Genomic DNA, 19,176 nt, shown 5'->3' with positions numbered 1-19,176 from the left:
CTTTCTCTCCAGTCTGACAGATAAACATTGAATGCTAACCACTCCATCCTAAAATGTCAGTCCTTGGCCCGAGCTGGTGCCATATTGAGATACTGTATTACTGAGGAGTATTGCAGATTTGAATGGCTGCATTCCTCAAGAAGGGAAATGTAAAATTTTGGGCTGACACAGTAAAAAGAAGTCACTGAACTAGGTTTTTTTTGTTTACCTTGATTAATCGTGATATTAAAAAGCCTCCTTGATAGCGATTGTATAGTTCCTCCCAGTTCTCCTTTAGAAATTTCCAGGCAGCTTTCCTCCCCATTAAACTCCCACCTGACACTCCACCAAGTACAAAGACAGTGTCCTGGGGCCGAACTTCCTCCTAAAAGAACAACAACAGTGCTACAGTTAAAATAAATGCATTTTTAAAATAAACAAGCTTCCTTTGTTGTGCACCAGCTCCACGAAGGCTAAGGCACTGCGTCCAGAAATAAAATAAAGATGCATTTATGGCTTACAGGTCTCAACAGTACTGTGTCGCGTCATGTGTTTAATTGACCAAGGTGAGTCCCAAAAGATACCACCCAAATTGCGATTTGTCCAGACCTGAGCCCAGGTACCAAGCCCAGCAGATTGCAGCATTTGGCCGATGTCCATGTATATTTTGCAACAGAACAAAGGGCATCAGTAGAAAGAGGTGGTAGTTGGTGGCTCTTCCCCATCGCTACTGGCCATCATCAACATTGCTGCCCTTCCCAACACTTGGATCTCCTTGTTAAACATGAGTGTACTGAATATCAGGGTGCCATCCCTTTCAATTCTACTTCCCAATATCATTGGAAATGTGACATTAGCACTTTAAAATCACTTGCTGAAAGCTATTCAGTTTGGACCTCAAAATCAAAGTTATATTTTGTACACAAGATTTCAGTTCCCTATGGAGGAGGGAAGAGACATTGGGGTAAAAATTGTCTTCATTCTAACTAGTTTTCCTCTTCACACTAGTGGTTTAAAAGCCAGACAATGAGAGCATGACCAACAAGAGAACTTTTTAAAAAATGAACAAATTTGCCAAATCTTTATCACTTCTATTCTACAATTCAGAAAAAAAAGTTGTGCAAAAAAAAAAACAAGTTGTTGGGAGAACATCAAAATCTTGCACTAAGTCAAAATGGCTTATAATTTGAACAATTCAACTTGCATTTTTGTTGCACAGGACAAATTTTAATTTTGAATCCCATTATGAGGAATAAAAGCTCAGTGGCTATGCCAACAGCATCCAAGTTTAAAAATATATTTATTAGTTCATACCTTATTTAGCTTAAAAATCCTGTGATACGAAGAAAGCAAGACTAAAGTTTTAACAGAGATAATACAGGTACACGATCCTTTATCTGGAACCCTTGGGTGACAGTGTGTTCCGAATTTCAGATTTTTCTGGATTTCGGAAAGCCAGATTTAAACCCACCCGAACTGTGCTGCCATATCCACCCCCACCCACTTCCAATCGCGGTGCCGGTCTCCCCCGCCCCCAACTGCCTGACTTGCGCTGCCGGTCTCCTCCCCCACCCCCAGACCACCCGACTCACGCTGCTGGTCCCCCCACCCCCCAGTCTGCCCGACTCGCGCTGCTGGTCTCACCCCCCACGACTCTGCCCGACTCGCGCTGCCAGTCTCCTTCTCCTCCCCCCCCCCCCGCCACCCCCCGACTCATGCTGTAGTCTCTCTCCCCAGTTGCCGGATTTTGGACCTTTCTGGATTTTAGATGTCCAGATAAATGATTGTGTACCTGTACATCCATTTAAGGAAAGAAATGAACACAAGAGGGAGAAAGACAAGAACAGTTACACCAATACAGTGAGACCAATCTGAGGGGGAATGCATGGAGCACAAAACACAGGGAAGACCAACTGGGCTTAAGAATTTGCTTTTGCAAATTTTATGGAATTTTTTTACAGTTTTGAATCCTATCCAAACAAACTTTAACTGTCACGTTAAACACTACCAAGTTCCAGGTTTGCCCTGCATGCAGAATGCAAGATGGATTGATGGCATGGTGCAATGGAATCAGAATAGACATCATTCTCTTTTTGCGGTAAAGCTCTGTCCTGTTTTTAAATCTTTACTAATACAGTTATGTCAAAAGTTGTGGAGAAAACTCATGTAAACACTCCCCACCGTAATTGCATCTTTCTTTCAGTGGTACAAATACTAGTTAGTGAATCTTGCTTTCATATTAATTGTGGATCAAGCTGACAGGATATACAAGCAGGTGCACAAGTCATTTAAATTAGCAGCACCCTCTGTTAATGCAGCACAGGTAATGTCAGAAAGGTATGGAAGCGAAAGGGTAACAGGAAGTATCTGCAACATGGTCACAGCAGATGCAAATTTTTTACTAATGAAGTTGCTGCGAAGAATATTTAATAACAAATAGATTATTTTTAGCAATAAAGCATAATAGGGAAAAGGGACCAGTTAATTCTGCAAAGAAAATGTCAACCAAAATATGAAAGATGTCCTAAATTGATGAACATGCAGGATACGAAAACTAAAATTAGTTTTCTAGTAGCAACAAGAGAAGGCAAGCTAGTGCTGCAGATTGGCATCAGCTGATCTTGCTACTGCATTGCCAACATTTTGGGCAAAGGGATCTAATGGTGTTTACAGTGGTGGGAAGTTGCATTTAAAGATCTGCCTTTTAAAACACTATTTAAGCTGTCATCAGAAACAAGGGCTAAATCTCCAGATTTTGTTGCATCATTCAACCATAAATTGAAAAAAAGTACAAATCCCACCAAAAACAGCTTAATTAAAAAATCAATGCTGTTCCAGCATGTTCACATTAATGTAACTAAGCCAGAAATTTAAAAAAGTTATTGCATCAGTCAAGTTTCCAACAACACTAATTTTTCTTTGATTTACTCTTTTCAAAGCGTAGTCTGCTCACACCCCCTATAAGCGCATCTCCCGTTAGCGGATCATCTCATCTCGGTGGACCATTCATGGAGGATACCGTGGCTGAGAATGTCGCACCCTCCCAGCTGGTGGTGAGCAGTTCCTGCAGGGAAAGAGTGACAGAAAACCTGTGGTTTAGGCCCCTGAGCAGACCAGCCATTTAGAATAGTGCGCATCAGGGGGAATTGGCACAGACGTGGGTCTGATCTTGATACTGGGAAACCATGGTGCTGGGATATATTCTACTCCTATACACCCCATAATCAAACTTGTATTTGTCATGGGTTTTGGAAGATTGCCTCAATGGATGATTAAATGTTTAATCAGGTACTACACGTTGAAGTGTGCTCTCCAGCACAAGTACCTATGACTGAGGCAGCTGTTCAGGGTTAAAGTCAATGGAATATCTCCTGGATGGATGTGTTGATGTTGAAACCATCTTTAAAATTCAGAGCTACAAAACTGCTACATCAGCATCATAACTTTTGAAAATGGCACCAGCTCTTGAACTCAAATAGTTAACATGTGACAACAATCACTTAGATATTTCCTCATGACTGGAGTAATGGAGTGGATGAGGCGAGAACAAGCTGTCATTTTCTCTTGCCCCATCAGAGCTACTTTTTCTGAAAAAATATCCAACACGGAGGGGGAGGGAAAGACTACCAGTGGTTTAGTTCTTTCTACCCTTTTATTTAAAACTGTCATTCACAAGCTGAAGCAGTGATCAACTTAACTTTGTACAGTATTCTGTCACTAGCTAAATAACCGAACTGGCCATGGTTCCTTCACAGAAAGAGAGACTCAGGGCAGGGCTGGACTCTCCTTGACGGTGATAGCTTGGGCCTATTCTGGAGCTTAGTGAATCGGGTCTGCTGAAAGTGCAAATTAAGGCTGGAAAAGTGTCTTCAGACAGCGAGGTCCTGTATAAAAATGCAGCTGAGATCCACACACAAAAAACGGGAGGTGACGTAGAAATTAAAGATGGTCCACTAATGTTTTTTTTGCATGTGTCAATCCTTCTGATGTTGCATCAGTGCCATTATCACAGGTTCTGATAGGGATATTCACTATGCTGATGGCAGTAGTTCTGCAGAGCTAGAGTGAGAAAATAAAAACATTCTTAAGAAAACATTCACAGCAAAGGTATCAGGCACTAAAGAGAATGCTTCGTTTTTGAGGAAATAAATTCAAAACTCTTTCAACCCATTAAATAGAAATCATGTATATTATTTGATTACTTTTAAAAATGATATTTTGAGAAACAGGTGCTACAAGCTAGGAATAGTACGCAGTACAACAAAAATGCCATTTTCAGATGAGATAAAAGGTGGAAAAGTTTCAGGGTGAAATCTTGAGGGTTCTCAAAATATTCAAGTTTTTATTTGATCCAAATGTACCCTGTTACCTTTGCATTGTTTAAACTTGGAAATTAGTGCACCAGGATATTGAAATCGAATTAAATTGAAATGGCTAAAAAAAATAACATACCGACATGGCAAAGGTCAAAACCTTCTGAACAAGGTCAGGAGTGGAGACAGCACCCAATAGCCTTTCAATTCGAACCTTCTCTTCCTGTAGATCTGCCTGGTTATGTAGCTGTGAAATGTAATGGTATCAAATCAGCTACATCGTAAAACTAATTGCTGATGCGTATTATACTTTATTTGAACACAATTTTCCCTTATAAAAAGAACTCTGTTGGAGAAAGTAATTTCAGCACAGGGCTAGAATCAGAATAAGAAATGTTTTCTAAAGAGGATTTGTAACTTGCTCTGCTGGCACAGAGTCTCGCATTAGAACTGATTCCGCATTCCACAATCCTAGCAGTCTGTTCACCCAGGACACTCTTACAAGCCCGAGGCACTCATATTCATAGAACATTACAGCACAGAAAGCAGACCCTTCTTGTTTGTGCTGAACTGTTATTCTGCCTCATCTCACAGACCTGCACCGAGTCCATAGCCCTGCATACCCCCTCCACCCATCCACATGCCTGTTTAAATTTTTCTTAAATGTGAAAACTGAGCCTGCATTCACTACTTCAGCTGCCAGCTCTTTCCACATTCCCATCACTCTCTGTGTAAACTTTTCCCCTTTAACCCTCAACCTACGTCCTCTGGTTTGTATCTCACTGAACCACAGTGAAAAAAGCCTATCTACATTTATTCCGTCTATCCCCTCAATTTTAAATGCCTATTAAATCTCTCCTCATTCTTCTACACTCCAGGTATTAAAGACCTAACTCATCTATATATGCTTTCCTTCTCTACTGTGTTCAATTCGACTTCTTTCCACTATGTCTTGTGTTTTTACATTTATTAGGAAGATGAAATCTGGTCAATTCTTACACATCCAAAGGAAACAGTCTTTTGAACTGATCCTGAGAATACACTGGGGACCATTCAACTGTCAGAAACTCAAGGGATGATTCTACTGAAAGCACGAATGATTGATTTTTCAGAGATCCTGCTTGACTTGAAGAGCATTTCCCACTTTCTTTTTTTGCAGTTCCAAAACCTGAATAACATTTAATTGACTTTTCTTTTCATATCCTAAGTAATACTGCATCCTCTTGTTTTAGCTATTTTCATCACTTGTGCCAGGCAATATGCAATGACAACCCATTCCTCTGGATGGCACTGTTACCCTAGGTCATTATACAAAAAATTGCAAATTCCGATTGAGAAACCAAGTTTTAATTAAGATTTAACTGATATTTCTGAAAAACCAAGAGATTTAAAAAAAAAAGCAGTGAATAATATCCAGCTTATTGATAATAATGCTTGGAATCTATAAAGATACGTGAGAAAAATACTACCTGACAGGATAGCTTCTACCATTTTATTAGTTCCTGTGTTGTGCAGTTATGAAATATTTCTCAACATTCAGGATAAAGGTTTTCCAATAAAGTAATTCATAATTTCTCCAGTACTTTGATTTTTTTGGTTTGGGGAAAAATATTCTGGCTCATAAATCACAATAATGGAAATTTTCTGAAAATTAAAATGGTCCAGATATCACAGCATATTATTAGCATGCAACAGGCTCTTCGACCCAACTCATCCATGCTAACTGAGCTGGCATTCTGGACTGGTCACATGTGGTCCATATCCTTCTCAGCCCTTTCAATCCACCCACCACCGACAGCAATGAGAAAGCGTACAGGAGGGAGCTAGTTTATAGGTTTAGATAAGCTAGTTTAGAGGTGCCACAACAACAACCTTGCACTCAACATTAGCAAAACCAAGAAGATGATTGTGGACTTCAGGAGGAAATCAGGAGAACATGAACAAGTCCTCATCGAAGAAAGGGTTAAGAGCTTCAAGTCCCTGCGTGTCAACATCTGAGGATCTGTCCTGGGACCTCCATGTCGATGCAATCACGACGGCGGCTTACCAGTGGCTATACTTTGTGAGGAGTTTTCATATGTCACAGGTGAACTGCAGAGAGCTTTCTGACTCGTTGCATCACTATCTGGTAAGTGCCACTGAACCAGACAAAAAACTACAGAGTTGTGAAGTCTGCCAGCACCATCACAGGCATCAGTCTCCACTCTATCCAGAAGATCTACAAGAGGTGGAGTCTAAAGAAAGCAGCCTCTATCTTCAAATACCCTCACACACATTGCTACCATTGGAATGGAGGTACAGGAGACCGAGAACGAACACCCAAGGCTGAAGGTCCACCTTCCTCTGCCATCAGATTTCTGAACGGACAATGAACTGCAGCTATTAGTTAATTTCCTTTCTTTTGCACTAATTTTAAATGTAATTTTAAAGTAATATTTGCATTGTAATGCTGCCACAAACCAACAAATTTCGTGACATGTTCATGAAAATAAATTCTGATCTGTCTAGATGCCTTGACCATTTTAACTGTGCCCACCTCTAAGGCAATGTGTATTCATATAAAGAGGCAGTCATTATTACAGCAGTAATAAAAACAAAGTTAATATCTCTGTGTGGCCACTGGAATCACAGTGGACACAACGAAATAACCACACAAGGGGTTTCCAGAGTGAATCAAATGTATTTACTCTTCATAACCCGCACAACCTTTTAAAAGCCAGAATCACATGCTTGACATCATGCACTGACATCACATAGCCAGTTCGATACCTTCTGGGAGTTGCAATGCCACCATAGTGCTACTACATCTCCATACATGTGTTAAACAGATTATAAACTTAACATTGTTTCTTGGAGCATTGTAACTTGATTCCATTGAACTCAACAGTTTCTGTATGACAATACAAAAAGGGTAGAATGGGAATGTATGAGGTACAGTGTCTCCACTAGGAGTCAATCCCAGTCATGACACCAAAAGTATCTATAATTCAGCAAAGTCTGAACATAAAAAAATAAGTGGGAAAACTATATTCTGAAAAAACCAGTAAAAGGTTGAAAGTTAAAACTATAACCTGAAAGTTGTAGGTTTAAAGTGAGGGAGAGATTTATGGGGAAGCAAATGGGCAAATTATCACCTCAGAGTGGAGTGTGTACGTGGAAGAAGCTGCCAGAGGAAGCTATAGACGTTGATACAATTACCACATTCAAAGGACATTTGGACAATTATGTGGATGGGAAAGGCTTGGAAAGTTATTGGTCAAACGAGACTAGTCCAGAATGCTGACATGGATGAGTTGAGCTGGAGGTCTGCTCTATGCTGTGTTGCTCTACAACTGCAAAAGCATTATGACCATATCTGTTGATAACAGTAGGGAAGGAGAGACAAAATACAGATTGTGAGATCGCTTTGCATAAAACTTCAGTCTTCAAGCTTATGGTTATCTGTCACTTTAAATTCCTTCTCTCCATTCAATCTCTGTTCTCAACCTTGCCACCACCTTGAAAAACAATGCCTGCTTGTAATTCAGCACTTTAAATACTTCTGGATTCAGTACAGAACTCAACAATTTTAGATAATGATACTGCTATTCTTATTGTTATCTTGTCTCGAGAGACTTTTTGCCTCTTATTCCATTCACAGCCTCCTGCACCATTGTTTAAGCTTGGTCTTCCACCTCCTTTCATTTTTTTTCTTCTCCTTCCAGCTTATTTTACCAGTTCAAGAGAAAGTCCCAAAATGTTAACCATTTCTTTCCCCAAAGACGCTGTCCAAGCTGCATAGTGGTCCGGCATTTTGCGTTTTTATTTCAATGTTTGACTATCTACATTTTTCTCTCCTCCTGTATGCTTTCCTTCACTTCCATGGTAACGAGGCACTAAAAAGCTCTCAGAACTGAAAATAACAATTTTTTACTTTTTTCTAGTTCTTCTGATCATGTGGGATTTTTTAAAAAATTAAAAACAGGGTCCTCAACTCCTGCCACAGTACCCGACATCCCAATTCATGGTCAGGTACTTGTGGAACCCCAGAGGATCAGGCAGCTAGAACTGCAAAGGGCAACATGGTCATTCCTAATCCTGTCCTAACTAGAAATCATTGTTCAGTGATGAGACATGATCCTGATCAGATTTTTTTCCTCCCTTTGGGGGCAATGGCTATTATGAACCCAGGAGATCAATTAACACAGCACATCTTATTTGCAAGGTTTCAGGGAAAGTACAAATATAACCAACTATTCCTCCCTGGCAGGTGTTAAGCAGAAACAGTTACATACCTTCAACATTGTGTCTAGTGTTGTTGCATCTCCATGCTTCAGAACTGTTAAATATACCTGAGATGATACAAGAGAGGTCATTTCCAATGGAAAGCAATACAGTGAGAACATTTACTTTAAAATCACTGTGGATGAGATAATAAGTTTATTGTCATATACACAAGTACAATGGTCAAATACATAAATTCTTTTCGCTTGCTGCAGCTACACAGGAACACAAAGTAAACAATAAACATAGTAACAGGACAATACAGGAACAGGCCCTTCAGCCCATGTGTCTGTGGTGAACATGATGTCCAATTCAAACTATTCAGCGGCTTTTACTACTTCATATTCGCGGATCTATCGAAAGTTGTTAAATTGTTATTGATTCTGCTCCCACCACTACTCCTGGCAGCCTGTTCCAGGGACCAACCACTCTGTAACATTTGCCCCACACTTCTCCCTTGAACTTCATCTATATCACCTTAAAAACAATCCCTCTCGGGTGTGACACTTTTATCCTGGAGAAAAGATTCAGAATGACCTAGAAACACCATTCATTGTTGTATAAACCTTTATTGCGCCCCCCCCCCCCCCCCCACCCTCCGATGCTCCAGAGAAACCTCGCAAATTTGTCCAGTCTCTTCCCACAATTCATTCCCACTAAATTTAAAACCAGGCAACATCTTGGTAATCTTCTTCTGTAACTTTTCCAAAGCCTCCACAACCTTCTTGTAATTGTACACAGTATTCCAAGTGTGGCCTAAAGTATTGGACAAGATGCAATACTACTTCCTTTTATACTCAATGAAGCCAAGCATATATTCCTTTACCATTCTATCTACTTTTAATGAGTCCATGAATTCTCAGTATATCAGCAGATTTGAGCCCTGACATTAACTGTATACATTCCTCTGACATTTGACCCCAAAGTATACTTTATACTTGTTCGCATTAAAATGCATTTCTCTACTTAGGTATGTAACTGATCCATATTCTATTGTATTCTTTAATAGCCCTCTGCACCGCCTACAACTCCAATCTTTGAGTCACCTGTAATGTTACTAACCCGCCCACTTCACTTATATACATCGCTCTGAAATAGTCACAGCCCTCCAGCCTGACCATCTAAAACTACCCTTCATGTTCGATGGGCCAATTTCATATTAAAACCATCAATTCTCCATGCATCCCATGCACCTGCATCAGCCTACCATAAGGGTCCTTGTCAAACGACTCACTAAAGTCCATGAAAATGACATCCACTGCCCTACCCTCATCATCCACCTTTATCACTTTTTCAAGACAGTCAATGAAATTGGTAAGATATGACCTGCCCCTCAACAATTACAAATAAAATTACAACAGGAAAATGGGATAACTATTAAAAAAGATTGATAATTATTCAGAGTTTCAGTTAATTCAATTAATGCAAGAAAAATGTTGCAATAGTGCAAATACATCTTTGGTCTCAGAGCAGTGTTATGGTTGTATGAGATGGCTATTTATTCCCCCCCCCCCCCCAAAAGAAGCTTATTATTGTCATACGATGTTCTTCATTCCTCTGTGTAAAAAAAACTTGAAAGTGTGTGTGTGTCTTCATACACAAGCCTGAAGAAAACTGAGGTCCTCCATCAGCCAGCTCCCCACCATGACTACCAGCCCCCCCACATCTCCATCGGGCACACAAAACTCAAAACGGTCAACCAGTTTACCTATCTCGGCTGCACCATTTCATCAGATGCAAGGATCGACAACGAGATAGACAACAGACTCGCCAAGGCAAATAGCGCCTTTGGAAGACTACACAAAAGAGTCTGGAAAAACAACCAACTGAAAAACCTCACAAAGATAAGCGTATACAGAGCCGTTGTCATACCCACACTCCTGTTCGGCTCTGAATCATGGGTCCTCTACCGGCATCACCTACGGCTCCTAGAACGCTTCCACCAGCGTTGTCTCCGCTCCATCCTCAACATTCATTGGAGCGCTTTCATCCCTAACGTCGAAGTACTCGAGATGGCAGAGGTCGACAGCATCGAGTCCACGCTGCTGAAGATCCAGCTGCGCTGGGTGGGTCACGTCTCCAGAATGGAGGACCATCGCCTTCCCAAGATCGTGTTATATGGCGAGCTCTCCACTGGCCACCGTGACAGAGGTGCACCAAAGAAAAGGAACAAGGACTGCCTAAAGAAATCTCTTGGTGCCTGCCACATTGACCACTGCCAGTGGGCTGATATCGCCTCAAACCGTGCATCTTGGCGCCTCACAGTTTGGCGGGCAGCAACCTCCTTTGAAGAAGACCGCAGAGCCCACCTCACTGACAAAAGGCAAAGGAGGAAAAACCCAACACCCAACCCCAACCAACCAATTTTCCCCTGCAACCGCTACAACCGTGTCTGCCTGTCCCGCATCGGACTTGTCAGCCACCAATGAGCCTGGAGCTGACGTGGACATTTACCCCCTCCATAAATCTTCGTCCGCGAAGCCAAGCCAAAGAAAGATACAAAAATAAATGAATATTGTTAAATAATAGCAGATTCTCAAATGAATTGTGCGAGCAGTTTATTGGTCATTCAGCATTCTCACTGCCTGTGGGAAGAAGCTGTTTCTCAGCCTGGTGGTTCTGGCTCTGATACTTCTGTATCTTTTTCCATTTGGAAGTTGCTGGAAGATGCTGTTTGCAGGGTGGTAGAAAGTGCTCCATCAAGTTGATGGAGATGGCGGAGGGAAAAGAGAGACCCCAGTGATCCTTTCTGCTGCTCTTATGGTCCTGTGGATTGATCTCCGATCCAATACTCTACAACAAAAGTACCACACTGTGATGCAGCTGGCCAGAACTCTCTCGATAGACCGCCAGTAGAAAGTCGACAGGATGATGGCCAGTAGCCTTGCCTGTCTCAGTCTTCTCAGGAAGTGCAGTCGCCATTGCACCTGATGTGTGTCCAGGATAGACAAGCCTGAAGCTATTGGAAAGCATGGCTGTTGTTCTGGTACCACATTCTGACTCATTGTTATCCATTATTCAGAAGACAGTGGCGTTGCCAAGGCTGGAGTTGAACTTTGTTATGCAATCATGACTTTTGAACAAGGAAGCAAGCACACATCCAGGAGATGTCTGTAGTGATGGTCAGTGAGGAGGTTATGCAGCCAATCTGTACAGATTCTGATGAGGAAATAGAGGATCCAGTTACAAAGAGAAAAGTCCCAGGTTCTTGAGTTTGATTATAGTGTGGCATGATTGTGTTGAACACCAAGCCATAAACAGTGAAGAGGTTCATGTCCAGGTGATGTAATGCAGAGTGGGCAACTAGTGAAATGGCATCTGCTGCTGACCTGTTGTGATGATCAGTGAATTGAAGTAGGTCCAGATCCTTCCTCAGGCAGGAGATGATTTACCCCATAGCTAACCCTTCAAAGCACTTCTTCATAATGGATGCAAGCATCAGCAGCCACTATTCACTGAGGCAGGCCACCATGGTCTTCTTTGGCACAAGTACGATGGATGTCCTTTTAGAGCAAGTGGGGATATCAGTGGAAGTGAGAGAGTCAAAATGACTTCAAAAACTCCAACCAGTTGGTTCCTGCTGGTATTAAGGACATATCCAGTTACACAGTCTGTGGCAGATAATTTCTGAGGGTTCACCTTCTTGAAGGTTCTTGTGTGATCGCTATAACCTTTCGGGACAGGACACAACTTTTAATAAATATTAAAAATTAACTCAGAATCTACTTAAGAAACATCCCAGAAAGAGCCTTTGTCAATTTATCAAATTGTCCCATTGTTGTCACAACCTTCTTCCCTCTGAAATAAACCAAAAAGCTAATTCAAACTTACAGGGCATCGAAGATCGGCAGATAAGACCAGCTTTCCTTCAACGTGATCCTTAAACCTACGCCGTGCTTCCTCTACCGTTGGTTGGTGCCCAGCTTTTCCCAGCTTTCCAAGGACCAAGCCTCTCAGGAGTGCATCGAGGTGACCTGGGACACATCCAAAATCTCAATACTTGTTTAAATTGAAATTGGCATATACAGAGGAAGATTGACCAAAAGTACAGTTCTTGTAATTTAAGAATGTAGTTTTTTTTTAAATTTATTCATTCGATGCCTACGATTTAGCAAGATGGACTTTTCTGCTCATGTCCAATTGACCAGACATTGAGTCAACCATATTGTGCGGGATTACCTGAAGATTTTCCCTCTAATATAGTAAAACAGTTGTCCAGACACACACTCAATAATGTTCAAATAATTACATTCCTAGGAGTCAGTTAATTAAAAGCAAAGGAATGGATATTTGTATCTCAGAACTAAAATAGTACATTTTTGATTGGAATCATGAATCTATGTTTGCATCAGAACTTCCAAGTATGCTGTAGGTCAATATAACCAAAATCTAAAGCCAACATTATGCAGTCCCTGCTGCTCTCAAGCTCTACAACCACGTGATCACACAGCACTCGACCATAGCATTATACACCATTGAGCTCTGCATCGATCATTCCAGTCAAAAAAGTTCTACGATCTTATCTGAATGAACAATCTTCCAATTTTCTCATATTCACCTCAATCCTACAAGCCCTTCACCTTCAATTGTTCAATTCCACAGAAGCTATACAGCATTCCTGTACACTTCTGTCAGCTTACAAGGCACATTTTAATGGACAAAAAGGAAATTTGAATGACCTCAAAGGATTTTACTTCTTACTGAATGCAATTTTTTGCTAGAGAATTCATGATAAAGCCTTGCTTACAGTGGCAGATGAACAATAGGTTCACTTGGTTTATGATAAGAACTTTCCCTGCATATTCTTCTCCACAGTTCCCTTTGTCTTTGTTCATCTACCCCTTAATTAGATACTGTCCCACTAGCAGCTAAAATATTCAAGAGTTTATAATAACCTTTTATAAGTACAGCAAGCATCTTTGACTTGTAGACTCTTATGCACCAAAAAAAATGTAATTTCCCTACATTGTGTGATCAATACCTGCACAGTAATATTTCTACTTTCCTAACCCCTCAACTATTAGCCAGAAGGATTGTGCATTTTGACCATTTACACTCAAATCTAACATACCAGGAAGCAAGATTTTTAAAAAGTCACAAAAGATCACTTTTCCCTCTGCTTCTCCCTTAAGCCTGAACAAGCACGACATTCTATATTAGGTAATCCAACTCAATGATCTGAAAGCTAAAATGGATTTAAGATTGTAAAATAATGTATTGACATGATCAAACAGGATAAAACACTAAAAGGATTACCGATAATTCAAGAGGAGATGAATTTTAAAACATTAAAATCATACCCTCTCCATGTTTAGGATCCCAGCCAAGCTTCAACCCAATATGTGAGAACAAGTCAATAATAAATTCCTGCATTTCTTCATAGAAGTCTGTATGGGATAATAAAGTAGAGAGTATCCCCAGATTGCTGCTTATGTCACTCCACACTGTATAATTTGGCTCATTCACAAAAGCCTCCATGACTTTCAAAACTTCCACTGTGCTCACAATGCCAGCTCGAGCCTGGAAAATATACAAGAAAGCATGTAGAGGTTAAGTTATTGGAATAGTTGTTGGAGATCATGACTATCAATCGGGTGATACAAGCATGAACTACACATTGGCTTCTGTGGAATTTAAGGTCAAGTAATGAAATTATCAAGCAATATTGCCATGATTATACCCTTTAATGTCTTTACAAAAAAAAATGCCCAGACCTTGAATACTCTTCAGGAAAGGAAATGTACCATACTTAATTAAGCATATGCATTACCTGATACCAATTTGATTGTTTTGGGCCTGAGCTTTTCTTCAAGGTATGAGCAAAGTGCAAACAAGTGTTTGAATAAAATGTTGGGGGAGGAGGGAAGGGGCAGGAGCACAGGCCAACAGCCAAGAGGCCATAGATGGACATGGATAGGAGGGCAGGAGATAAAAGCTGAGATTTGATCTAGGAGGAGGCAGTTCAACTCAACTGGGTAAACATAAAGTGCTTTGTTCACAAACACCGAGGCGGCTTGAAAATGAATCTAAGACCATTATCTTTCTAGGCAATTCCTGTCCATCATCCAATCCAGAAATTCTGGATGACATCACAGCAAGATCTGCATTTCCAACAATAGTCACTCTCATTTTGGACTGAAGACAAATTTCCTCCTCCATTCATCTAAAAAAGAATGATCATGGCTCATAACTCTAGCTTTCCAGTCAGTCTCAATCCACCTATCGCTGCAACAGCACCATAGTAGACATTATCTCCTTGGTTCTGCCCTCAGCCATGGAACACCTAGATAACCAGGACACTTGCATCAGACATCCTGACTTGCAGACCTTCAGTAGCAAGGACTCAACTGTGGGGCTGTGTACATGCAAGCCAACCTCCCCTCCATCAACTCCATTTATACCTCTCGCTGCCTCTGGAAAACTGTCAACGTTCAAAAGGACCTATTCCTCCCTGTTCACAATCTCCTCCCTCCTTAGGGCAGCATGGTCAGCACACCGGTGTTATAGTGCCAGCGACTGGGATGGGGCTCGAATCCTGTGCTGTCCATAAGGAGTTTGTATGTTGTCCCCATGTCTGCGTGGTTTTCCTTTGTGGGGGTGTGGTGGGGCTCCAGCTTCCTCCGACCGCTTCAAACATGTCGGGGGATGAGAAGTTAATGGGCAGAAATGGCCCGTTACTGTGCTGTATATCTAAATTTAAAATTCCATCAGGCAGAAGATACCTGACCTTGATTCAAGGACAGTTTCTCCTGCTGGTATCAGACTCTTGAATGAATGTCCTTGTGGAAAATTCTACACTGCAGAGCTATACTTAGATACTTCTAAATATTTTTCACAGTTATAAAATTCTCCAAGAATATTTATCACAAGATATAGATGCTCAAAATGCTTCTTGAATTCCGGAAATCAAGGCAACCAATTCGTGCGTTGAAATTCATGTTATTGTGAGGGACAACTATTGGTGACATCACAGAAGAACCCCCTTATTCCTTCCCCGATTGGTAAATTACAGTAAAAGCTGTAATCCGGAATTCAAGCAACTGGCATAAAAATAATCGCAGAAAATAAATAGGTAAAAAATACAGAGGTTAAAATTGGCGGACCTTGCTGTTAATTTGCCAATCACACAACCTACAGTCTCAAGCAACCAGAAAATTCATTTATCTGCCACCTACCAATCCCCATAGGTGCTGGATTCCAGGAGTTTTACTGTGCAGTACAACTCCGATTATCCGATATCGGATTCTCCGAAATCCTCATTTATCAAAAATCTTAAAAATTTTTTGGATAAATGATGAAATCCGAAACAAATCAAAAATTCTCATTTATCTGAAATTTTTTCAGAGCCAAACTGATCTCACATATTAAAAAAAAAATTCAATCCACATGAAATTAGAATGACGATTGTCCTCGTTTCAGGTAACTCTCTTCCCATTTCTTCTTTATCTTCCCCTATCGACTTTTCCCTCTCAAACAGAATGCCACTGTCTCCCAGCCGTCACATGCAGTCGGTGTAATCAAGGGGAGCGGCCTCCCAGGCAGGAGAGGGACCTCCGGGTCAGTGGTGCTCCCTCCCCATCACACCGGTGCTCCCGACACTGAACCCTCCCCTCGGCCTACTACCCCAATGTCCATGTCCAGTAGGCCTAAGAGAGGATTTGGAGTTGGGACTCTGGCATCGTGAGCTCCGATGACCAGGAAGACAGGAGCTCGCCAGTGAATGTTCCACAGGGATCTGTGGCAGCAGTGGGGATGTATCGGGGACAGGCAGTGGCGATTGGGAGGTCTCGGTGATTGGTAGTGGCTAGCACTTCTTTAGTGAGAATTAATCATTTTAATGCTTAAAAGCTTTCCCTTCTTGTTTAAACATTGATACAAGTGGTTTGCTGTTGCTACTGGGCTGCTTTTAAAAAAAATTACCAGTTCGCCAAAAACTCTTTCTCTGACATAGGCCTGGTCCCGACCATTTCAGATAATCAGATTTGTGCTGTATATGGATTCACCTGAAGTGAAGGTTGACAAGTTTATAGTTTAACTACAAATCAGATAGATGGGATTTCAAAAAGTTCAGCACATCCTTAGTGCTCAGCTGAAGGACGAGCCTGACTTACATGGTTAAGTCTGACAATGGGATTTGAGTTTACACAATTCTGTCCAAGTGCTACGCATTTAGTAGCACCCAAGAGTCGAAGATAGTCATCAGCTTCAAATAACTTTGGGACAGCCTGTAGATATAAATGGTACATCCTAAATGTTGTATTGTTTGTAATAAGGCATGCATAATTGGCTTGGTTTTCCTGCATGTAATGTGGGGGATTTGAGCATTTAATTTCGGCAGGCAGGGTGCAGTTGTGGCTTATAGACCAATTTATTTACATGACAAAATTAGGACAATTTAACTTCTTAGATTATTAGATATTGTTGCATAAAATCCTTTGTCCTAAACAACAAGTTATTTCCTCTCATTATTCAGGATGACATTTGTAAGAGCCCATTAGTTTGTACTGAGGAGAGCTGAGAAGCATTCATCTGAACTGGTTAACCAAGGAACAAACTTGGAATTCATCCAGACATAAAGTAACTATGGTAAAACTGCTATTGTAATTTTAAATTTTATTTTCTCTGACATTTGGAAGGCAATTGTGATCACCGTACATGTTTGATTTGAATGGTTTTTGTCACATATCCCAAGATACATAGCCACATAAATACTTTGGCTGGAAGGTGCCAGAAGCAGGGTATTTTGTATCAATGATGAATTTACCATCGCCCTTGGGCTTTTCCAAGACCAACAAGGCTGGATTAAACAAGGCTCCAATAAATTTGAATCAAATACTATCATCAACATCTCATAATATCTTTAAATATACAATCCTTCACCATTAATGCACTATGGCTACTGCAGTGCAATGCACAAAATTAACTGCATCAACCGGGTGACACAGTTAGCTCAACACCATTGCAGTGCCAACAGCCAGGGGTCAAATCCGGAGCAGTCTGAAAGGATTTTGCACTTTCTCCCTGTGTCTGTGTGGGTTTCCACCAGGTGCTCCACTTTCCTCCCATCCTTCAAAAAAGTACCAGGGGTGTAGGTCAATTGGGCGTAATGAGGCAGCAGGCGCTCGTGGGCCGAAGGGGCCTGTTACTACACTGAATGTATAAATTAAAAATTTTTTAACTGCCAAGGCTTATTCAACAGCACCTCCAAATCCACAACTTCTACCACCTAAAGGACAAGAGAAACAATTACATAGGAGTAAGTCCTCAAGTTATTGTCAAGATGACAGATAACCATGCTTCTGAATTTTCTCCACTCTTGGATCAAATCAATCGAGCTGCACCTGACACGATGTGAACAACTCCATCATGTCAAACAACTCACCAGCACTAAGTGGGCAAATAGACAAGAAATATCACATCAATGATGTATGCATTCTATAAATGAGTAGATTTTTTAAAACAGTCTATAAAGTAATGGAGCTTGACAACTGGTGGGTGGGTGTAAAAAAAAATGGGACAGATATAAAAACAATCAAGAGAAGGACACTTAATCTTTCAGGTCAGTGATTTTCATGAGGTTAAGTTTAGGGGAGGTAATTATTTTGAACAGCCAAATCAACATTTCAGTAATATTAAGTGATATCAGATGTATCCAAAGGGAACATTTTCTTGGAGCTTCACACTTCAGTTATCCAAATACAAATTTCACCCTCTTCTGAGTTTCCTGATAACACAAATAAATAACTTCTGTTTATCAGCACTCTCAAATATGCAAGGACAGTCCAAAGGACTTTGCCTGAAAATGCCCACCTTCACTGTTACCATTGGATGCCTCTTGCGACCAACATTGTTACAAGGTGAAAAACTGCAGCAGAATTGCAACCAAAATTGTGCACTACTTCTATCCAACTTGAATAATTAAATAAAGTTTATTGCCACAACACAAGTACAATGTATAGTTGCAATTCAAGTCATTCTTGCTGTAGCTTCCCAGGCACAAAACACAAGAGGAAAAAAATGAAAATCTAGAATGGGAAGAGGAAAAAATAATCAAATATAGGAGGGAATACATAACCTAGTATGAATAAAACTCATGCATTTGACACATGTGACAAGAGTATTTAGAGGTGGTTTGGGAGGAATTGTTAGAGCAGCTTGCACACACATTTTAAAACACAGAATATTTGCATGACTTTTGCAGAATGCTTTTTGCAGGAGGCAACAGCTTGCCTGGGAGAGCATGTGATCTTTGCAGGCAGAGGAGAACAGTTCTGCTCTCAGAGAGGGAGGGTGTGAAACAGAGAGAGAGAGAGAGAGAGAGAGAGAGAGGAGACAGAAATCAGTTCCAGAAGGACAAGCTGGCAAACTTTGGAAGGCTGCCTGGTCAAAGGAGGAGATCGGCGGTCTGAAAGGGGACCTGAAAGAAAGAGGATCATCTTGAGAACCCTGAAGGGGGCAAGCTTTGTCAGCAAGACTGATTGAGAAGGAATCAGTTGCGGATGTCCTGGAAAAGGAATCTCTCTCTGAAAACCAGTGAGAACCCTCCTGAGTGGTAACCATTTGCCTGTTAAGCACAAAAGACTGGTGAACTCTGTTGATGCTAACTTCTGTGCACAGTACA

At 41.0% G+C, this 19,176-nt stretch overlaps 1 protein-coding gene across 1 annotated transcript in view; it reads right to left on the bottom strand.

The window, feature by feature from the left end:
* Nucleotides 1-19,176, bottom strand: part of LOC138747624 (puromycin-sensitive aminopeptidase-like) — a 117,085-nt gene that overhangs the window by 9,384 nt on the left and 88,525 nt on the right. Inside the window, 5 exon segments of the mRNA XM_069907025.1 lie at nucleotides 209-364; nucleotides 4,432-4,539; nucleotides 8,567-8,623; nucleotides 12,387-12,529; nucleotides 13,856-14,075. Of these exon segments, the coding sequence (XP_069763126.1) occupies nucleotides 209-364; nucleotides 4,432-4,539; nucleotides 8,567-8,623; nucleotides 12,387-12,529; nucleotides 13,856-14,075 (684 nt within the window).

The sequence above is a fragment of the Narcine bancroftii genome, chromosome 12 (assembly GCF_036971445.1).
Source record: "Narcine bancroftii isolate sNarBan1 chromosome 12, sNarBan1.hap1, whole genome shotgun sequence".
Lineage (NCBI taxonomy): Eukaryota > Metazoa > Chordata > Chondrichthyes > Torpediniformes > Narcinidae > Narcine > Narcine bancroftii.
This window is presented reverse-complemented; position numbering and strand designations above follow the sequence as displayed.